We start from the raw sequence: 23680 nt of genomic DNA, 5'->3' as shown, positions 1-23680 counted from the left end.
GCATTACTAACACAAAGAAAATACTATTTGTTTAAGAACATATTTATTTTCATCAACTGCAACTCAGATGTTCGGGCAATTCCTGTCAAGAGCATTTGGTTTGAAGTTTTATAGTGATGTTTGTTTGGCCTGATTTTTAACTGCCAGGATATCCTATGCGTACCCCACCCACTATATGGCAATTTCTGAAAACGAAACCCTCTGTTTATGGTCGTGTTGGGCGTCCACAGTTATTAATTAACTCAGACATCACCTTCGCTATCTTTTTTGTGAAGTTACTACCTACATTTTTTTTTTTTTTTAATTAATTACTGACAAGGATTATGTGATATCAGCTCCTCTGTAGCAGAGTCTGGTGGGTGATAGAGCACCCATTCTATCCCGAAGGGGATTGCTACAACAAGGAACCCACTGTCCGTCCCTTATCAGAATTTTTATTTATAATAAAAGAAATTACATTAAAAGAGGAATTGGGGACTAGGCCAAAACCATTTCAATTACAAACCAAAACAACATACCAAAAGACATTGTTTATTCTACCCATAAAAAACCAGGCAATCTTCCCACTATGAAAACCGATAATTATGGATACCCAAATAATCCGCTTGTAAGAAACCATGAAGCTCAGTAGGAGGATTATCATACCAAGTAAATGAACCATTTGACAACCCCAAGTTTGCCATCTTGTCAGCTAGCACATTTCCTTTTCTAAAAATATGACTGCAATGGAAGTTCATTTGACGGATTATAGAAAGACAGTTATTCCAACGAACTCTTAAGTTCCATGGAGGAGAAAAAGACCTAGAAGAGAAGTAAGCTACCACACTAACAGAGTCATTTTCCAACTATAAGTAGACCCACCATTTATCATGAACAATTTCAATTGCCAAGATAACAGCATCAAGTTCAGAATAAAAGAAAGTATTCCATCCAAGCGAATGACAAAAACTCTCTAAAAACCCACCTGAGGCATCACGAAACACACCCCCACAAGTTGCTGGACCTGGATTGTCTTTTGCTAAACCGTCTGTGTTTACTTTGATCCAAGGAAACGGAGGAGGCTGCCATAAGACATATTGAATTCTAGGAGTCTTACCACCTTTAGGAGCAACTCCAAGAGAGGTCAATAAACGGGCATCAAGAACACCCTTATAGTGACCAGGAGCAAAAAGGCTAATTTGACGAATCCCTACCATAATTGAGCAACACATTGTATATAAATTAGGGGATCGATTATCAAACCTTAGCTTATTCCGAGCCTTCCATAGAGCCATGAAAGTAAACATGCCAGCTGCTAGCCACAAATTAAAAAGCTACGAGGAGAAAGACTTTCAACAGTAGCTCTTCCAAAAATCTATCAAGGAGTTGAAAGAAGATAAAGAAGTGTCAAATTGAGCAGCCAACCATTTCCAAACCCGTTGGGAAAAAGGGCATTATAAAAATAAATGCAATGATGTCTCACCAGAGCAATAACATAACTGACAGATAGTCACAATAGGAATTCCATTAATTTTCACTCTATCATCAGTTGGAAGCCGATCAAAAAGAATTCTCCAGACCAAAAAAGAGTAACGAGGTGGGATGAATGATCACCATACATTACAAGCCCAATCTTTGACAGTGTTGTGGTGCCTCAGAAATTCATACCCAACAGAAAAAGTTAACTCACCGAAGGTAGAGGGCTCCCAAATAAGCATATCTGACTCATCAATAAGAGGGAGTGCCAAATCTGAAATCTGCCTAGCCAAGAGCGGAAAAGTTTGGCAAAAGAAGGGAGGAAGCTGCCATGAATGATGAGAAATAAAATCTGCGACATGAAGATTGCTGAAATAAGACCAATTTGAAATACCTAAAGTCCACAAAATAGGAGCTTGAAGCCATTTATCCTTCCAAAAACACACAGATTTACCATCTCCAATTAACCATCAACAATTTTGTCTAAAACCAGAAGCAACCGACCGAAGACCTGGCCAAATTGAGGATTTACGATAGCCCAGCTTGCAGACAGATAGAATAGGATTCCTTGATCGTATGTAATCCCCCCATTGAGAATGAGAAGAGAAAGAATCCCAAGCAAACTTTAGGATAGCAGCTGAATTAAGAGAGGAAAGATCACGAATACCAAGCCCACCTTCCAGCTTCGGGGCACAAACCTGAGCCCAGCGAATATTGACGATTTTCCGAGTCCCTATATTACCAGGCCAAATAAAGTTTCGTGCCCATGAAGTTAGCTTCTTCACCAAATACACAGGCCACTGATACACAGAAAAACTATGAAGTAACATACTCTGAAAAACTGATTGCACCAATTAAGTCCGACCAGCCATAGAAAGAAGCCATCCCTGCCAACCCATAAGTCTTGATTTTGCTTTATCAGCAATAACTTGAAGATGACACCTCCGAAGCTTGCCACAAAAAATTGGGACACCCAAATAAATAAAAGGCAATCTACCTGTGCGGAACCCCAATATTCGTTGAATTGTCGCTTGCCTATGATGATACTTGGCACCAAGGTAAAAAGTACTTTTCGCCGCATTAATATATTGACTAGAAGCTGCACTATAACGGTCAAAAAACCTTCTCAAATGGCTAAGAAATAATTTATCCCCACGACAAAAAACAATAAGGTCATCTGCATATAAAACATGAGAAGGGGGAGTGCAGTTTCTAGGAAAAGATATAAGCTTCAATCGACCCGAACCAAGTAACATAGATAAACCACGGCTGAGAGCTTCTTCGGCAAGACAAAATAATAATGGAGAAAGAGGATCCCTTTGCCTCACACCACGAGAACAAGAGAAAAACCCATGAGGAAAACCATTAATTAAGATTGATAACATTGCCGACTTAAGAATAGTAATAATCCAACTGGTGAAAATATTAGAGAACCCAAAATTCTTGAGGACTCTAAGTAGAAAATCCCATTGCAACGTATCAAATGCCTTAGCAATATCCACTTTGATCCCCACATTACCACCGTAGGCCTTGCGATCAAGGAGATTAAAGCATTCAGACACTGTGCCAATGCAACTAGTAATCCGCCTACCTGAAATAAAAGCACCTTGTTCCGGAGATATTATACGTGCAGCAATTGGTCCCAAACGAGAAGCCAAGATCTTTGGAATTATCTTGAAAAGAAAGTTGGCTAGGGCAATCGGCCTAAATTGAGTAATTTCATGGGCATCCTGAACTTTTGGAAGAAGAACCAAGAAGTTGCAATTTATGTTAGGAAGCAGCCAATTTTGCATAAAAAATTGCTTCACACATGCAACAACATCCGAACCGACAATATCCCAAAAAGATTGATAAAAACAACCTGGAAATCCATCTGGGCTTGGTACACTGGAAGCATTCATAGCAAAGACGGCATTTTTGATTTCTTCAGTAGAAGGGATTACTGTAAGCCAATCATTTTCTGCATTGGTGACCAAAGAAAGAATAACAGAGCATACCTCATCTAGATTCCTTAGAGTAGAGGAGGAAGAATAAAGATTTTGATAGAACCCCACTACATGAGCTGCAATATCTGAGGGTTCAAAAAGAATCCTTTCTCCATCATGAATTAAAGACATTCGGGCACTAGCAGAACGAACCTTGGCATAGGCATAGAAAAATGAAGTACTACGATCCCCATCCGTGAGCCATTTTACTCGAGCTCTATCCTTCCAATAGCTTTCTTGCATCTTGACCGCATTCAAAACACGAAATTTTGTGTCAACCTCATCTTCAAATTTTTGGTCAGTCATACCATGAATAACAATGTCTTGCTAATTGCAGATAAAGCTTCACGAGCCTTATTAACATTCTGATGGACATCCCCAAATACAATTTTATTCCAATTCCGCAAGCAAGATTTCAAAGCCTTCAATTTTTGCACAGTGACATACATCGAGCATCCCCAAAACTTACTAGAACTCCAACGTAGCCACTGTGTCACGAAAAGTAGGGTGATTCAACCACACACTAGGCCATATACATCATCAAACGACACTTTTCAGACGACATATTTTGGACGATTTTGAGTTTGTATCGTCTGATTAATTTTTCGACCCTTCAGACGACATTTGTGAAGTATAAGTCGTATGAGTGCCATATACTTCAAGAGGCTAGTTCATTTTTTCTAGGTTTGTAAAAATCATATGACATATAGGTGTGGTGTGAACAAACCCAGAAATTCTCATTTTTAGCTAAAAATTAAGACCTCATATATATGTTGTGTGAGAAAGGCTGTTCAAATCTAGTTTTCAGCTCTTTTAATGTACTTCTGGAGACGACAAATATATGTCGTCTGAAAATTGAGTTGAAAATTGAGCTGAAATGAGGTTTTTAGCTGAAAATTGAGACCTCATATATATTTTGTGTGAGGAAGGCTGTCCAAATCGGGTTTCTAGCTCTTTTAATGTACTTCTGGACGACGACAAATATATGTTGTCTGAAAGAAACTGAAATTTTCAATTCGAACTTATAAATTCTCACTTTTTGCTGAAAATTGAGACATCATATATATGTTGTTTGAGGAAGGCTGTCCAAATCCGGTTTCAGCTAGCTCTTTTAATGTACTTCTAGAGACGACGACAAATATATGTCGTCTAAAAGAAACTGAAATTTTCAATTCGAACTTAGAAATTCTCACTTTTTGCTGAAAATTGAGACCTCATATATATGTTGTCTGAGGAAGGCTGTCCAAATCTGGTTTTCAGCTCTTTTAATGTACTCTGGAGACGACAATTATATGTTGTCTGAAAGAAACTGAAATTTTCAATTCAAACTTCCCTGTGCAGAGTTTTACTTATGAGACGACATATTTATGTCGTCCAAAAAGAACTTTAATTTTCAATTGTGTGCGGAAGCAGTTTTCCCAATCTTAGCGAATTCGAAATTTTCCCGCTCTTAACGAATTATGGCGCCACTTCTTTGTGTGAATCAGACGACATAAATATGTGGTAGTAAGAGGTCCGAAATTGGTCAACAAACGATATGTCTATTATCCATACAGAAACGCTCTTATCTCCTCCGGCCGAACTTATTTTTTTGATTCGTGAATGCTAGAACTCTCATTGAGTACCCGCGAAACTAATGTATGAGAAAATTTAGACACATTTATAAGCCGATTATATAGGTCCCCATAGAAAAATTTAAACGTAAATAAAGTTGACTCGTACGATCGAGACCCAAACTTTATCGAAAATTGGTAAGTTTTCTACCGTATCCATATTTTAGTTATGTGATCACATCGTACGGTCACATTTTGCAAATTAGATTTTGTTCATACAGTTGGCTTATAAAGATACATGTTTAGGTATAATGTAGTAAACGTCTTATAACACATTAGTAGACACGTCATGATTGAAGTGATTAAAACTAAAAAAATTCAAGTTTGAGTATTGGATATTATCATGATAGCGAAACCTAGCCATGGTACAAAATTTAGACATTTTCAATAATGTTCGGGTCTCGGTCGATGCAGTCAACGTTAGTTCGATCATTCTTCAACAAAGTCAGACTACATATACATGTTGTCTGATTAATACTTGAAAAACTCAACACAATTATCAAAATAGAAACGCTCTTATCTACTCCGCCCAAAACTTATATATTCAATTCATCAAAACTCAAACTCTCCTTTAGTATTGGTGAAACTAATCCATGTGAAAATTCGGTCACTTTTACAAATCGATGGTATAGTTCCCCATAAGGAAGCGTAGGGAAGTTTGTGCATAAATAAAGTTGACCCATGCGATCGAGACCCAAACGTTATCGAAAATAGGTAAATTTTCTACCATATCCATATTTAACGATTGTGATCACATCGTACGGTCAAATTTTACAAGTTTTATTTATTTCATATAGTTTTTTTTTATAAAGATGTACATATAGATATAACCTAGTAAACATGTATACGTTGTAGCACATTAGTATGCACATTGTGATTCAAATGACTAAAATTCAAAAAATTAAAGTTTGAATATTGGATATGATCACGATAGTGAAACATGGCTTTGTTACAAAATTTAGACATTTTTGATAAATTTCTGGTCTCGTCGACGCGGTAAACGTTAAATCGATCGTTTCTTAATAAACTTAGACTACATATACATGTTGTCTGACGAGCACATAAACTTAATAAACGTCATAAAATTTTTTACCCAGTTTCAAATTTTTCACTTAACCCCGCCTTATTTTTTATCAAAAATCAAATTTCCCCTTTCCTAATTTTAAGTCTTCAACTTTTAAAGGTTTCCAAGCTTGACCAAAACTTTTGACCAAAAAAAAAACTTCACCAAAACTTAAAACCTAGCAGCCTTCTCTTCCTCATCACAACTTAACTTTTTCTTCTTATTCTTCACTCGGCCGCACAACTCTCTTCTTCTTCTACTTCTTCTTCACTAGCAGCCTTCTCTCTCCTCTCTCCAAAACCAGAAACTCTCACTCATACCTCCACCTCCTTCACTATCACCGCCTCCACCTCCTTCACCTTCGCCGCCTCCACCTCCTGCCCTATCACTACCGTCGCCGCCTCCGGCAGCAAGAGCGACGGCGCAGCAAATGAACTCTTTTCTGGTTTTTGGTTGTGAAAGGCGGCCAGTTTTTCAGAGGCAATGCGTCCATTGCCTTTAGTTTTGTCTGAGGCGGTGCTTGATTTGGATCCATAGTTGGGCTGAAATCTTTGCTCCTATTTTCTTAGTTTCGATTTTCTGTAATCTTCGTCGTCAGCAAGAATTTTCAGTTTTGTAAACTGGACCTTCATTTTGGGGAAAACTCTCTGTTCTTCTTCTTCTTCTTCGTCTTCTTCCTCTCCTCTCTCTTTCCGTTTTAATTTTTTCTGGTTTATTTCCCGGTCCAGCATTTGAAAATGTCCATCCTCTTTACAATTCATCCCTTTCTTCTATGAATAATATGTGTTTGGATTGGAGCTCTTTGCTTTGAAGTTTTTGTTGTTATGAATAATATGGGTTCGATCATGTTTTAGGGGTTCTTGACTATGTTTTTCAATTTCCTTCCGCTAACCTTGATTGCAGATATATTAGTCATGAGCCGAAGGTAAGAACTCTAAGTTTTGATTGTTGTTTTTGTTTTGTTTCTGTATTATAAAAATTGGAAATATGAACTTCAATTTTATGCAGATGAATGCGATTTAATTTTGATGCTGTGATAGGCTGTAAGACATAAGGGCCTGTAAATTGTTTTCAATCCTATTTGCTTGGCTGTTATGATCAACAAATATATCTATCTTCATAAAAATTGCAAACAGTAACAAGATTAAGCAATAAAACTCCCAAAATTTAGACTTGTTACACTGCTGCATTTTTTAACAAGGTTTTGATGTTATCTGCAGAACATCATGCATGCTTAAAACCTTAACTGATTCATGATTTTTTCAAACTCGTACTAATTTAGTTACACAAAGTAGCTTTTAATATCATTTTGAATTATAAGAATCATAACTTGTACTATTGCTTATGAAAATGTATTGGCTACTGAGATCATGTAGAATTCCACTTGGTTGCTCCACTTCTGAAAAACTTGATGTAAAACCTGAACTCGTGCATGTGCAGCGGTCAACTGGTCAAGGTATTCACCTTCTTCACCATTATGACTATTAGCTCTTGCTTCCAATTTGTAATAGCTCGATTTCACTTTTGAGTGAAAATGATGATAGTGATTGTCGCCCTAGTCTTATTTGCATCCAAGAGATGCAAAGTGGTGAATGACTTGCTTATAACTTATTCTATATTTATTTTATGTACAAATTGCTTTGAATCTTTAGTATATGTTTGTTTGCTCAGTACCTACATTAGCATACGTATATTTAATGTATGAAGGGTCTTTGCTGATGACAACTCCTAGCTATACATATATAGTTATAGATTGTAATAGCTAAGTTAATTACGAAAGCAAAGCAAACTGTAACTTGTATACATATCGTGCAAAGCTCATTACTGCTCTCTACTAGATTGACAAACTTGATAGAAATATGCACCACAGACAATGCACAAAAGAATGGAATTGTTGAATCAAGGTTGGGTATGTAGTCATAGATTAATTAAATGTCTATCATGGAGCAACAATATAAGTCATTTTGGTTTTAAGTACTTGTTTTGTTTTCAGTCATTTTTGGAATAATAGAGATGATAAAAGTTGCTTCCTCATGAGCTTATGTTTCTTTTGTTGTATGCCCTGTTTTAATTGTTCAATTTAACAACTCATTTGCTATGACCTGTTATGCCCACAGTTCAATTTGATGATTTTCTGATTGTATACTACCGAATTATCAGGAAGAGGATCCATGTGTGTGTGGAGCATGCACCAAATGAACTAATCTCTCATTCTTTTTGTTGTTGATTTGGTCAATATGTAGGTATAAGTGTTTGCAGAAGATTCCGAGGTCATTTTGCGACTTGAAGCCCCGTTGAGAGGAATGACATCAATATTGACATCGTTAATAGGTTTCGGTATATCATTTCTAGAAATAGATTAGGTCCATATATTCATTTTAGTGAATAGATATTAGATTGAAAGTTGGACCATAACTTATAGCCTTTTATAGATTAGGATAAAAAAGTATTATGTACTTTTTTAATTGAAGTGGATTATCAACATCAATGAAGTTTTACTTTCTTTGATTCTTAATTTTGTTACATATGAAGTTCAATTCATAGTCAAACAACATAAGTGCTTATAAAAAGCAACAAGAATGTGAATTCCAACAGACAATTGGACAACATAAGTCTTTATAACAAGCAACAAAAATATAAAGTCTAATAGACTATCAGACGACATAATTGCTTTATCAGACGACATATATATGTTGTTGGTTTTCTATTGAGACATCATTAATTTCTTCCTTATTCTGGCTTCAGTCGACATTTATATGTTGTATGTAATCTATTAACACGACATATTTTTCTGAAACCTTCCAGATTCAGCTTCTTCCAGACGACATAAGATATGTCGTCTGAACAGATATCAGACGACGGTGGAAAATTGTCGTCTGAGGTCAATCACACGACACAGCCTCAGACGACATAAAAAAAACTGTCAGACGACAGACCTGGACTGTCGTCTGATGAATATTTTGGCATAGTGACATGGACTGGAACTGAAAAGGCTTTGGATCACTTGGGGAGAGCTTTGAAGCAGAGAAAATTATAGGAGTGTGATCAGAGACTACCCGAGGCAGGGCAATACAGCTAGAATACGGCCATGATTCAAACCAACTAGTATTGCAAAGGGATCTGTATAATCGAAGCTCAACATGCGCCCTAGTTCCACAACCATTTGTCCAAGTAAAATGGGCACTACAGTGTCCAAATGGACAAAATCACAAGCATCTGACATATTTTGGAACTCCAAGCAAGATATACGGGATGGAGGAGGACCCCCTGACTTCTCATGAGCTCCCAACACAGAATTAAAGTCACCAATTGCCATCCAGGCTAGCGGACAGTGGTTTGAGTACTAATAACTGAGAAGTCATGCCATAAATCCATACGCTTAATGTAAGAAGTAGAAGCATAAACAAAAGAAAATTGACTAAGCTCATTATCAAAAGAAACCTGAATAGTAACTTGCTGCTCCATGTAGAGATGATCACTAGACTAGGAACATGACGACCTCTTAGCAACCAAAGATTTGGAAGCCTGGATCCTCGATCATTAACCGTAACAAAGTCCAAATTTAAAGCAGACCAGAATGCTGAAGAGATTGAATCAAAGGCTACCATCGGCTCAGAAATACAAACCAGATCAGGTATTTAAGTACGACAAATATTTGAAAGTTTAGATTGAGAGTCAGAGTTACCGACTCCCCTAATATTCCAATAAAGAACCTTCATTATGCATACTTTTGATTTTTTTGCCCGTCCCTTTTTGGATAAGGACCCTCACTAGCAGCAGCAGCAACATGCTTAATTGGCTTGTTGTTTCTGTTTTTTCTTCTGTGATTTTGAAAGAGCCTTAACAAAATCGTCCTCCACTAGAACTCCTTTCTCAACATGGCTAGCTATTAAAGAAACATCCTTTGCTAAAACACCCACATGCTCAAAACCAAGGGGGACTGCACCTGTGAAAACCTCAGTTTGATTAATAAATTGGTCCTCCACTACCGTGTCATGCCAACTTTGACTCTGTGGAGAATTATAAATCCTCTCCAAGCTATGATTATTATGACCACTACCATCCTCATATATTTCCTCAACGCTAGAATAATCATCATCATCATAATCCTCATCATCATCATCAACCTCATTAGCATGGCCAGCAGAAACATTTATATTACCAGCCACCAGATGAGTATTGTGCACATTCTCAATCACAAAGCCATCACCTTTCTCGTGAGCATTATTTGATTGGATTAGATAGGTACTGTTACTTAGTCTGGTGAATGAGATGCAATCAGTCTTTTAATACAACAATGTGATCCATAATTTATAACCATCTAAAACCACTTGTGATAATATTGGATTGCATCTGTTATTTCGTCTCTATGTATTCCTATCCTTACATTTTATGTCTGTGTGGTTTTCTTCCAGAGGTAAAGACTTTGTCAGGAGCGTGAAGCTAAATTATTAAAGAGTTCGGAATTAAGATAGAAGTATCAATTGAAGTTTTCTTTTAATCTGTTATACTTGGTGCGGTTAAAGGATTTTGATGTATTCTAAGAGCTTAGTAGAAAAATATATGAGAAGCGAAGGCTTTTGGTTTTGCCAATGAGACATGAGAAATTATCATGTTTATAATGTTTCTTTTTAACATGCTGTTAAATTACCACGTTACATCGTTACAGTTTACAGTTCATGCTCTTAATGTTGAACAGAATATTTCAATGTTGGTTTCTTTCCGGTGGGTTGACGCTCTACTTGCTGAATCATCCATTCAGGCTTCATACTATTATCTTTTTTACTGATAATCCCGCTCACTTAACTATGCTAATGATTTCCTGTTACCATGTGAGAACTTGACAATCTTAGTCCATCTAAGGTCTAAATTGGAATCACAACCTCTACGATTGTTTTCGACATATAATTGAAATACATGTCTCTTTGGGTCATTCATTTCTTAACACAAACCGGTTTGTGTTTAGGATCCTTTGGGGCTTTGTTGTGTCTGACATGGTATGCGAGTCCTGCTTTCTTCTTGTTAATTTTGATTTCTTAACACAAACCGGTTTGTGTTTAGGATCCTTTTCTTGTCAAATTTTAACCAGACAGCGTCTTGGCTTCTTTGCAAGTCCCAAGCAAAGAAGGAAACATTCTGGGATTGTCACTATCCCAACTCTTCAACAGATGCATGCGTATAATTAAGTATTAACCTTAATATGAGCTTATCTTAAGCTTGGGATAAATTGTGAATGCTTAGTTCTGTTCACTCATCTTCCCGGAAGCACCCATATCTCTTTGTGTTAAACTATTTGTCATGTCCCAAATATTGACCTTTTATAAATGTGAAATATGTCATTTGTGGTCTTGGTTACTTGAGAGCAGTGACGGAGCCAATGAAGGACCAGTGGGGGCCCGTGCCCCCAGAAGAATACTGAAATTTGCCCACTGACACTCTTTGTGCCCCCACTGTAATGAAGGATATACATGTTCTTCTACTTCAGATCGGAACAAGATGATGATTAGCCTTCTCTTCTAGTTCTTGTATTTGGGCATCAGTCTTTTTGGCTGGGCTTTTGGACTGTGTTCCTCAGTTCCTGAATGAAGCTTCTTCGTTTTAAAAAAAAAAATATACACTAGGCACTAAAGTTAGTAAAGTCTGGTGTCGTGGATATATACAAGTAAAAAGCCACTAAAGATCTGATATATTTGGGTGTTTCTCCTTATCCTCACCGCTTCTTCTCCTTATCTCCATAATTCTCTCCTCTTCTTCCTCTCTAAAGCATTTTCTCACTCCCTTCCATTGTTTTATGCTGTGCATATCTCTTTCAGTGTTAACTCTATGCATTTTTCTTAATTTTTATAGAATTTAGCTTCTTTTTTCTATCAATGATTACTAGTTTACTACGGATGATAGATCTTATGTGTTTCTCTTGCACATCAATAGTGGATGCAGGTAAGACCGAGTTTACATATAGATAAGTTTTATATATATGAGAAGACAAAGTTATTAGGAAACAGATGACCGTAAAAGAAAAATTAATGTAGATTTTAACGGAGGAAGAAGCGCCAGAATGTTCGATAACTGACAGTAGAAACACACATTATAAGAGCAATCAAACTATGGGGGAGATCACGTAACTGGATAAAAACCATGCGAGTACATTCATGTGTATAGAAGATGAGAGGCAATAGAAAAAATTTGTGCCCCCTTTGAATATTTTCCTGGCTCCGCCACTGCTTGAGAGTGACTAATCCGTATTAAGTTGACCTCAAGTCAAGCTCATTCAATCTTTTGCACTCAAATAAAATGAACTGGTTGCAGTTTTCCACGCGTTAAATATTCTCGATCTATCTTTCCATGTTGACTAGTAAAACCAATAATGTTGGCATTTGCTAATCCACAAAATCAAATGGAACCAAATTTGAGAGATGTCTCAATTGCTCGCTCTTTTTCCAAATGAACTTCCACTAGTCTACTGGTCAGAACTTCTCTTTCCCATGTTGAATAGTGAGCGAAGTTCATATCCAATTAATGTTGTTCAAGTACTGATCGCAGTATTTATTCATATCATCTCTGCTTGTTTAGAACAGAGGAAGGCATCAAGCTAAACTAGAATTATTTGTCTTTCTCGCCATGATCAAGGTGATCAGGCTACTACCCCTTCCAGCACATTTCGTTATTGTTCTAGTTCTTGGTTTGTGCTGTGTAGTTTGTTGTCATGCTGAGGATCATCAAAACTGTGAGCCTTCATCCTGCGGCGACATCCGTAATATAAGTTACCCTTTCCGACTCATCGGTGATCCACAGAAGTGCGGTGACTTCAGGTATAACCTGTCTTGTGAGAATAATCTCACTGTTTTACACTTGTATTCAGGAAGATACTATGTCCTTGCCATCAATTATGAAAACGGCACGATCCGAGTTGTGGATGTCAATCTTCAAAAGGATAACTGCTCTTCACTCCCTCCTTATTCCTTGACTGCATATAACTTCAGTTATAATGATCCATATAGCACGTATCAAAGGAAAGGTACAAGGTGGTGGAAAACTCGTCGGTTTGAACTGTCAAAGCCTATAATTCTCATGACCTGTGAATTTCGGCCAGGGAATTCATCCCTCTTTGTAGATGCTGCTCCTTGCATCAACGCAACGAGTGGACATTCCTTTGTTAACACTGGCAGCTTAAATGCATCGGATTTGTTGGATTCATGCCAGACGGAGCTGATGGTTCTGACATCATGGAATGGAACAAAGGTTGTGAACAGGTCCTACATCGACATCCACAACGAGCTGCTCTATGGTTTTGAACTTTCATGGTTGCACAATTACGGGCGACCAGCTGGAGATTGCTACATCGACACTGATACCAACAAAGTTAATTGCTACATCGACACTATTGCGGAGCTTGTAAGAGGTGACAACTATCTCAGTCTTATTCTTTTCAGACCATTTTAATTTAACATCTCTGAGAACAACTCTTCTGTCTGTTTATCAGATTCAGCTGAAGACGCAGGTGCGTTTTCTCTTTTTTTTTTTTTTTCCTTTAAACAACCATAATTACTCATCTTTAATTATTTCAGAACATTATTGTTTCCAGCCATTACAAAGTCTGTTAGATCGAATTTATGGCTTTGTTACCACTATATAGCTAGGAATATTGATGCAGGCGTGTTTAGTAGTAGTGAACTAGGACAATGTGTCTTGGACAAGCTAGTATTTAGGAGCAAGATGTTGGGCAAGACGGTATTATTGATACAGATGAGAGAAACTTTAATCGTATTCCTTAATTGACCTTCTTCACCATGCTTCTTCTCATCATATTCGATTCATTCATATTTATAGGACTTCTGTAAGTTGATTGAGGCTTACAATCTTTACAGAATCATTTTTATGATCAGTTATTATTTCATTTACAGTGATTATGTGGACTGGGATAAAAGTTGTACTCGGATTTCCCTGTGTGATTGTGTTTTTAATCTTCAAGTTGAAAAGACGTCACTTATCAGGGTACGGCGTTATTGAAGAATTCTTACAAACTCATAACAACCTAATGCCAATAAGGTACTCCTACTCCAATATCAAGAAAATGACCAAGGGATTTAAGGATAAATTAGGGGAAGGAGGTTACGGCTCTGTATATAAAGGCAAGCTTCGCAGCGGTCGCCTTGTTGCTGTTAAACTGTTGGGAAAGTCTAAAGCTAATGGTCAAGATTTTATCAATGAAGTTGCAACCATTGGAAGAATTCATCATGTAAATGTGGTGCAACTAATTGGCTATTGTGCTGAGGGATCAAAGCGTGCTCTTGTATACGAGTTCATGGCAAACGGGTCTCTTGATAAGCACATTTTTTCTAAGGAAGGATCCATTTCCTTAAGCTGCAAGGAAGCATTTGAAATTTCACTAGGAGTGGCTCGTGGTATTGGTTATCTGCATCAAGGATGTGACATGAAGATATTGCATTTTGATATCAAGCCACACAACATTCTTCTCGACGAGAAGTTTGTTCCGAAGGTTTCAGACTTCGGTCTGGCTAGATTATGCCCATTAGACGACAGCAGTTTAATTTTGACTGCAGTGAGAGGAACCATTGGATACATAGCTCCGGAATTGTTTTACAAGAATATTGGTGGTGTGTCGAACAAAGCTGACATGTATAGTTTCGGAATGTTGCTGATGGAAATAGCAGGGAAAAGAAAGAACTTGAATGCAGTTGCAGCCCATTCTAGCCAAATTTACTTTCCTTCATGGGTTTATGACCAGTTCAGTGAAGGAAATGAGATGGAAATTGAAGATGCGACCGACGAGGAAAAGAAATTAACAAAGAAGATGCTCATGGTAGCATTGTGGTGTATACAAATGAAGCCTAGTGACCGTCCTAAATCGATGAACAAAGTAGTAGAGATGCTTGAAGGAGAAGTTGAATCCATTCCAATGCCTCCAAAGCCATTCCTATATCCACAAGACATGCCAGTAGTGGATGAGGAAGATGATTCGGAAACAGCTCTATCATCGTCACTGCCATTAAAAAATGAAGCTCAAGAGTCAACTAGTTTGGCTCAAAATCCAAAATAAGTGATGCAACACTAATAATATATGTATTTACAATGGAGAGGGGATTTCCTGCTATGGAGTAGTTAATTAAGTGTTCTTCGAATACTCTGCATATTCACCTCTTTCTCTAAACTGGGAACGGTGTGCTGATCAGGAATCATGAGGGAAATTTCAGTTCTTGATTCCAAGTTTATTGTCTTTATAGATCGAGGGTAGTTTAGTTCCTACTTTGTGTTATTGAACATGCTCCAATTGGTATCATATTGGTCAGCAGTTGTTTACAAGCTTAAGTTTCATGAATTGCAGTACTACATAGTGCTTAATCATAACATGGATTGTTGGTTTAAGGGTGGCCGGTGTCTTATTTGTTGTTTACCAATTTTGATGATTGAAAGAAGAAAAGGAAAAACTATATATATAAGCATAAGCTAATGCACAAAACACCAAGATTTAACTGGGTGTTTGAACAATATCTCGTCCTCACCTAATCATATTTTTTCACTACATTGGCACTAACACCAAATGCATAATAGAAATATACAGTCATTAGTCATACACGTTAATCCAGCAATATTGAGTTGTTGATCAAGCAAGTTACATACTATCCTATAGAATTTAAAAATAATTTGCCTCCATTGAAGCAATTCTCTTGGTTATAGCTTGCAGCTTAACTTCTAGTGAAGCAAGCTTTGCCTCGTCATCTCCAATCAATTCGTTCTGGGGATGCTTTGCAGTCCCTTCTTGGTACTGCATCTCCATAGCCATGGCCTCTTCAGGATTCAGAGCATTGTAGTCAGCATGCAACTTCTTACCTCTAGTCTCGGAATCATAAGAATCAGAAAAACTCAAGTCCAGTTTCATCTTCTTGGGGTCAAGTCTTGTACTTTTCGATAATGCGATGGACTTCTGTAGTTCTGTACGTTCTTGGGGCCAAGTCTCTGGTTTGGTATTGTGAGGCTTGAAGGTGATCATGCATACATCAGTACCACAAAGTATCGAAAGCTCGTTCGCCTTCTTACATAAGTTTCTCTCCCTATCCCGAAGAAGCTTCCGCCTAAAACTGGGAACCTTGTCCATGACAAAATGAGACTCAAAATTCAGTTATCACCTCGTTCCGAAGTCCGAACTGCTTTCTACTCGTTTGCTCGTCTGAGACGTAATAAACAGTGCTAGAACTAATGCATATGTTCTACATTGGTTTCTCTATAGAGCAGACGTCGTTCACCATTATAGAAAGTTAGAAATTCTGGCTTTTCTAACAGTACTAGGTTCCCGATAGCATAAAGGAAAACACAAGTATCGCAATCTGATACAGCGAGTATAGGGTCCATTAATTTACTTTTATCTATTCTAAGTGAATTCGTTCCGCTGACTATAGGTTTCTCCCATTCCCACAACTGAGTCCGTCAGTGTTCCTACATTGACTAGGACTAATCTAAACAAGATCATCGCATCTCCAGTTTGCACCTCCAACTCCTAATCTCCCATCTCTCTTCGGAATTTCATCTTCTCAAGAGTTCAAAAATTATGTTTAGAGTTTAGACCACATGTCTTTAAGGCTCCTTTGGTCTTCAGGGTCATCTGCGTCTTCAGGGACTGCCTCTGCTCAATAGTTCAGACTTCAGGAATGAACCATTGCCAAAGAAACACAACAAAGAGAGACAAAATGAGGACAAACTAGTAGCCAGACTTTACCACCCGGCCACTCTCATAAACAAAGGTCGGAGTAGCCTTTACATGAAAGTAAGTTCCACAGTTCAATGACCTTTTCCAACAAGGGTGAACTTGTTCAATCAAGATAAGTGGTCTAACAGCAACTCATAAACAGCCAATTGAAATATCGGTAGCAAGAAGGGCAGATGAAATGTTAACGAAGTGGTTGCATTCCCAAGCCATACAAGAAATACACTAGGAAAGCTGATATTGATATATAGTGAAGATTGTATCAGAAATTTGGACAAACAGAGAAACTAATTGCAACGAAAGAAAAACATGTAATATACATCAAGTTCTTATATGATTGGGATGCAACGGAACTCTCTATAATCAGTGCTCCACCTCCATCTGATTCAGATTGTAGGCACCTTCATTGTTCTTGTGCACTTCAACTTTATATTTCTCTTCTTTGTCTCCCCTCTTCAGTTTGAGTAGCATGTTGAACTTGGCATGCTCTTCCATCACCTGCTCTCACAATTTTAACATGACTAATTAACGATCAATCAATCTCTCAAGTAGTCAGAAAAAAGAATACAAGGAAAGCACAAATAAAATGAAGTATAAGCGGCTCGTGCTCATGTACAAAACTTTTGATTCTTAATGGTAAATCTATATTCAAGTTTCTTTGTTCTTCAACCACAGACCAGCCTCAAGGCATGGCACACAAGTTAATTGAATAACTTGGATTTCCTACACATGATGCACATAAGTTCACCGAAAGTGCAAATCTTTCAAGCAAATTCCCTTCTCAAACAGTATTTGTAGGCCCTGTTCCACATCCACCCCAATTGTAAAGACAAACTCAATAGACCTTACAGCTAAACACAACCCCTAGTCATCCAAATTATTGAGCTCAATTAATCGAAACGAATGATGGATAAGCCAAGAAATCATAGAAGGAAATCGCTACTGACCTCAGCCTTAGCATGGACAACCTCTTGAAGCTCATAAGGGAACAACGAATTGGACTTCTGCTGAAGGCTCTTCACAGCATGGTTGGCTGCATCTTGAACTTGAGGATCATGAGGATGCACATCTTGCCACCCTGGAGCATGCCCACCTGATCACAACCCACTCAGTCTCACACACTCCAAATTCATATCAACACCCATAAAAAAAATGATCAGTAAATAAGTCACCTTGCTTAACCCCCAAATCGGAAGAGGTAAACGACGGCGTTCCGGACACAGTCTCGGGCTCACCAGCGTGCTTGAATTCCTGAACTTGTTTAAAGTTCAACCAAGGCTTGACCCAGACCTTGGCTTCATAGAGCTTCTTCTTGCCGCCGTCGATGGCCTCCACCACCAGATGGTGCAGAGTGCCGGCAACCACCTGCTCCTTGGCCTTCACCACCCGAACAAACTCCAGCATACCATTCTGCACAATCAAATTTTCAATCCGATCACAAATCACTTCAAAACTATTTCGAAAACAAATTCATGAATTGATGAATTGATTAATCACCTGCTTCTGGTTGTGGTCGTCGACGGCGAAGCGACCGAGGGCTTCGGTTTCGAGGCTGTTCTCGGAGCCGGCAGGGGAGTCGCCGATTCCGCCGAGGGTGGCCATTTCAGAGAGAGCGATGAAGGAGAAGAAGAGGACGAAGAAGAAGACGAAGGAAGGCGATGAGTTCGATTGGGATCTCAATTTCATAGTCTGGTTTTTGACGGTTTGGACTTGGAGGAGGAGAACGATATTTATACTGGTTCGGTTCTCGGATATTTTTCTGATACGTGTCGTAACACGCGTCGCTCTGGGAATCTATCTTTGCTTAGGGAGTAAGCTTTTTCTATGCCTTTTGCTTTTTTTTATTCAATCTTAATCTACAAGGCTTAAGAAAAATAGTAGTGCAAGGAAGACAGAACGGGAGAGGCATAGAGTAAATTCTGCTATACAGCACGCTATAACACGTAGAGTAGTAAAGATAAAAAGAGTATTTTGTGGGCTTCTCAATACCGAAAAGACTCGCGGAGAATTTAAGATCAGTTAGAAATACAGACTGAAAAATATATGGCTCTTTACTTATGTCTTCTAGCTCATTGTAAATTGTGTTTTGTATTGTAATGCATGACCAATCCATACAATCTAGTATAAAGAGCTGTAGAAAGAAAAGATTGTCATCTTTTGCATGACATATTGTACATTCAATTGAAGAAGATCTGCATGAAACAACCCGAAGTTTGTTTTCAATTGAAGGAACCCAAAATTTGTTTTCAATGGAGTAGATCGCTGAGGAAGCCACAACTATTCTATTTGTTTCTGGAAGGTCTGAGACAAACGTGACACATCGAAGAAGAGAAATAAGGAGAAGACGAACGCTTTTATGCCTAGCCCTAAAAGTCTGAGGGCACTTAAGGAATTATACAGACCAACAACATGGGCAAAGAAGTCTGCGCACTGTTTCATATGAACAGTAACCTATTAGAAGCTGACGTCATCTCAAACAATAGTATATAGTAACACTAACCACCTGTTTAGAGCACCTAACGGTGGATTAGACCAATAACTAGTATACGAAGAAGATGAAGAGAAAGGAGGGACAGTACGCTAGAGAAACAAAAATCTCAGTACAAAACCTCTCTTAGTCTATAAAAGCTTCAGTATCAATAAAACTTTCTCAATTCACAACAACTCTTTGTTTAGATTTCCTCAAGCATATGTTAATATCTCCTCTCATAACTCTTCAACCATAAATAAATTCCATCGACTATATATGCATATCCCCTCAAACATATATATATCTACTCGAGCATATGTTTATGCAATCTTCATACACCTTTATGTTTGAATCTCCTCGAGCAAGAAGAGAAACAATAGTTGTTCAAGCCTTGTGCATGTTCATGTTCCTAACCTTTTGAAGAATTTGAAGAGAAGACTGTAGTGAATACTATTAGCAATTTAGCACACACAAGTAGGTTATTCACCTCTTTCTTTTCTAGTTTTCTTGTAAGTTTCTAGTCCAAAACAGAAAACACTGAAATGATTATGTTATTATTATGTTAAACAAAAGCAGAGACAAAGCTTCATAGACTTAGAGATTCCCTGACTAATTTTTATTAATTATCTTGGCATGCGTGTTAATTAAAATAATAATCTTTAAAGATAATACAAGATCGTTAGTTTAACAGAATAATAACATAATATATAATATAGAGTTTCTTTTCAGAGAAGAAAAGAGAGGAATTATAATTGCAATCTGGACTTGGGGCCACAGGTAGGGATCATCACAACCGAATTCATGCTCGGGATCCTAGAGACTGTTAACAACGAATGGATTATCAAAGAAAGAGGACAAGTCGTTGTTGGTGATTAGGGGGTTGCTTAGTCGTTGATGCTACACCCACAAGGACCTCCCAACTGAGACAGAAGGAGGGACACAAGAAAAGAGTAAAAACATGAGCAAACATCTATTCCATCCATTGGTCTTTAGCGTAGGCTTCTTCTTCTTCTTGTTTTTTAAGGGGTCTGTAGCTTCTTCTTCTTGTTTTTTTTTGGGCCTTGTTATATCCATTCATATATCTAATATTCTTGTGTTTTTTATTATTTGAAGTTAAAAAAAATTAAATATAAAAATAGAAATGAAAGGTAAATTGGCCATTTAGTTATAAAAATATACCCACCGTCAGTTTTTTAACGGAACTAATGGTTCCAAATACCGTTTTTAAGTCAGGATAAAAACGTGAAATACCATTTTAAAGTTTTTGAGACGATTTTTCCTATTAGAATTAAAGCTCCCTTTTTTCTTTGGAATGACTACATGCTTATACATTGGCATGGATCCACCCGCCAGATTGGTTTTGGACGTACTTCTGATTAGATTAGCTGACAATCGTAACTCACCAACTAAAAAACATGCAGCAAGTTAAGGTGTGAGTTCTGAGTATGTCGAGGTCTCCTGTCCTATCTGAAAAATCACATGCATGCTTGCTCTAAAACTCCACAGCCAGTTTGACAGTTCAGTGAAAAGATTATGTTATTTCCAAACATATTTAGGGAGAATCTAGTTTTTTGGCAGACGTTGTTAAGGAAGGTCATAATAACAAATATAGTTTCCTGAGATGTTGCATTCCACCAAAAGGCTTTTTCTGGTTATATTACATAACTACTTACAGTCGGTGCACGTCAACGTACAATACAAGATGAACACCCATTGGGTGAGAAAAAAATCATGATAGAAGACAAAGTTGCAGAATCTATGATGGGGAAGAAAACTGCAAAGCGCCGCTACAACAATAGCCCAGGATAGCTTTATAAAAGCAGGGCTATTCTAAAAAAGTCTAAACAGAGGGCACAAAAACATGAGCTGTGGATTTACTCATGCAACATCCTCTCTACCTTAATAGCAAATAGCGGAAAGGAGCTTCCATCATCAAAAACCCGGGTGAGGGAAAAATATCAAATACAAATGACCAAGTAATCCACAACGAAAGCTTTTTGTGTCCATCCTTTCAGCAGTTCCTTTCTACAAAAACTATATGCAAACTAGAAAGAGGCTGAAACCCAAAGTTACTTGGTTTTGAGGTATCCTGAGCTTCTGGATATAGCTTTATCTGCAATATATCAAATATTTTTAGAACTCAATCACTATACTGCAAGAGGTTGTTTGGCTCTCAATCTCTGTTCTCTGAGTATGATGTGAGTTTACAATGGGTATTTTGTGTTGCAGTTGGGAAAAGCTTTGGATTCCATCCAATATATATATATACACGGGGATTATCAGATGCGGACATCCGGACGGGTTTTCCGTCTGGATTTTCACCGTTTCTCCACCATTGCCGGCGACACCGTTTCTTCTCCCCGGCGTGATCCCAGACCTCCCCCGACGGTGTTGGAATGAAGAAGAAGGCCGGAGAGATCGCGATATGAGGTCCACCATGATCGGTCGTGAAGTTCTAAGTGATGTCCACCTTTTTGTGCCATAGTTACCTCTGAGTAGATCTTCAGAAACATACAAAATGCAATTTAATTCTATTTAGCTAAAGGTATCATATGACTCATTATCTATTTCTCTACAAGCAACAACAAGCGTCATTAAATACTCAGCCATCTAGTGTGATCAAATAATATGTAGAAACTACCCAAAATATGACAAGAACTTTTAGTTAAAGAAATAAGAAAAGTTTAGTTTAGGCCCATCAGATTGTTGATCAGCTTCACTCAAGGAGCTTAGCATATGTGATTAATATGTACTTCTCTATGCACATATAAGGGAAGACGATCCAAACTCATTGTGTTGATACATGATCTAGGTTATAAAATATTATTATATAATTGCAGGGATCCAGTACACCCATATAACACTCTAGGTCTGGACAAATAAAAGATGACTGAAAGCTGGGAATTTATATTTTCAGAAAATTGGTAGATAGGCAATATGATCTTACTTTCATTCCTACTATGATCAACAGTTGCTTTTTGCACAGTTGCTCTGGTAATGTATATATAGGGCTTATCCAGTAAGGACGTCCACACGTATAAGCAGAGAGAGAGAGAGAGAGAGAGAGAGAGAGAGAGAGAGACCTTATCCTGTATTTGTTGATGCATAGCAAGGTTCATGAAAATGTTGTTAATCAAACTAGCTGTGCTGAGGCTTCCATGAAACATGATGCCCATAAGATTCCCATATGGTTCTTCGCTAATATTAAAATAGCGATTAAGCTCCTCAAAGAATATGTTATTTTTTATCCCAACTTCAGAGCAAGCTGGTCCGCCACATGCAACTTTCTTTCCTAAGTTTCCAGTTTCCTAAAAGCAGAGGTAGCAGCACTGTTGTACAATATCTTGAGTTAAGCATTTCAACTTTCTGCATACAGACTGATACTTCCAAAATCCACGCTTCCAAAAGGGAGTAACATAATAAGAAGTCCAAAGACCAGCATCCTTAGCAATCATCATAAGGAGCTCCTCGTAAGCATCAGCCTTAGACCAAGCTAAAAAAGAATCTCCAAAAAGGGTGGCTCCTAATATGGTAAAAGCCATGTTTTGAGACACTACTTTACTGTCAACACTATTTTTACCCATATTGTTTATCCTCATCAAAATACTGTCCACAGCCTTGGTGGGGATCACATTGTTGTTCTCACGATGTTTTCCATTTAATTCTGTAAATAATGTTTCCCTTCTCTTCTGCACCTGCAAACGAAGTACTATTCAGGATGAGCGCATTGAAATCACCACATAAAAATGGGAAATTGACATATACAAATGCTTTGCGCAGAAAATTAAGATTTGGATATATGAAACAGCATAATTGATGAAGAAGGGTTGTAGATCAGTGCAACTGTGCAAATATAAATCGCATAAGTATTGTATCACAATAGTTCTAGCCTTAAGAGTGACAATTCCAAAAGAGAAGTCAAGTTCTAGTTTTATGATTCATAATATCAAGATCCTCAATAATTAAGTTCTTGCACTTTGTTCCGGTTCCACATCTCTTCTGCCTTCTATTTCCTTCTCTTTTTCAAAACACAAACATTCAACAATTTAAATATGCAAGGTGGACTGTAATACTACAGGAAATGATGAGTCCACTGAACGGATAGTAATCTCAAAATATCATAGACTACAACAAACCAGTACAGAGGAGAGTAATCCAAAGTTTTACAGCATTAGCGTCATAAAGGGCCATCATAAAAAGTAGTTACAAAGGAATAATCACTAAACAAAAAACACATCACATCCAAAGGGGTGACCTAAATCTATCTGATCTGAAAACTGACATACAAGGCTACAACCCATATTCTGTCAAAGATTCTAACTGTTTTCCATCATCAGCTGAATCAGCTCTCCTTTTCTTTTCTCTTGTTTTTTT

The 23680-nt window shown here is 37.7% G+C and overlaps 3 protein-coding genes and 2 non-coding genes across 6 annotated transcripts in view; 2 read left to right on the top strand and 3 right to left on the bottom strand.

Moving 5' to 3' along the window:
• Nucleotides 1–6342: 6342 nt before the first annotated feature.
• On the top strand, nucleotides 6343–8562 carry LOC101314023. Its single transcript, XR_185235.1, has 3 exons — nucleotides 6343–7041; nucleotides 7493–7572; nucleotides 8360–8562. It is a non-coding gene; the product is annotated as an uncharacterized LOC101314023 (transcript).
• A 30-nt stretch (nucleotides 8563–8592) lies between these two features.
• Nucleotides 8593–9640, bottom strand: LOC101314314. Its single transcript, XR_185236.1, has 2 exons — nucleotides 9558–9640; nucleotides 8593–9466 (listed from the first exon to the last, which is right to left on the bottom strand). It is a non-coding gene; the product is annotated as an uncharacterized LOC101314314 (transcript).
• Nucleotides 9641–12734: 3094 nt separating this feature from the next.
• Nucleotides 12735–15451, top strand: LOC101313738 (probable receptor-like protein kinase At5g39020-like). Its single transcript, XM_004307163.1, has 3 exons — nucleotides 12735–13515; nucleotides 13597–13614; nucleotides 14018–15451. Exons 1-3 carry the CDS (start codon nucleotides 12735–12737, stop codon nucleotides 15172–15174), a joined length of 1956 nt encoding a protein of 651 aa, XP_004307211.1. The 3' UTR covers nucleotides 15175–15451.
• A 1562-nt stretch (nucleotides 15452–17013) lies between these two features.
• LOC101313252 (cysteine proteinase inhibitor 12-like) lies at nucleotides 17014–18534 on the bottom strand. 2 transcript variants are annotated; one of them, XM_004307161.1, is made up of 4 exons: nucleotides 18334–18534; nucleotides 18009–18246; nucleotides 17784–17929; nucleotides 17014–17334 (listed from the first exon to the last, which is right to left on the bottom strand). In XM_004307161.1, exons 1-4 carry the CDS (start codon nucleotides 18520–18522, stop codon nucleotides 17200–17202), a joined length of 708 nt encoding a protein of 235 aa, XP_004307209.1. In that variant the 5' UTR covers nucleotides 18523–18534; the 3' UTR covers nucleotides 17014–17199. The 2 variants fall into 2 exon arrangements, with proteins under 2 accessions (XP_004307209.1, XP_004307210.1); XM_004307162.1 differs by having other exon boundaries at nucleotides 17784–17914.
• Nucleotides 18535–22614: 4080 nt separating this feature from the next.
• LOC101304721 overlaps nucleotides 22615–23680 on the bottom strand; it is a 5899-nt gene continuing 4833 nt past the window's right edge. Inside the window, exon 3 of the mRNA XM_004308623.1 lies at nucleotides 22615–23001. Within this exon, the coding sequence (XP_004308671.1) occupies nucleotides 22615–23001 (387 nt within the window). The remainder of the gene's footprint in view (nucleotides 23002–23680) is intronic.

The sequence above is a fragment of the Fragaria vesca genome, linkage group LG7 (assembly GCF_000184155.1).
Source record: "Fragaria vesca subsp. vesca linkage group LG7, FraVesHawaii_1.0, whole genome shotgun sequence".
Taxonomy (NCBI): Eukaryota; Viridiplantae; Streptophyta; class Magnoliopsida; order Rosales; family Rosaceae; genus Fragaria; species Fragaria vesca.
This window is presented reverse-complemented; position numbering and strand designations above follow the sequence as displayed.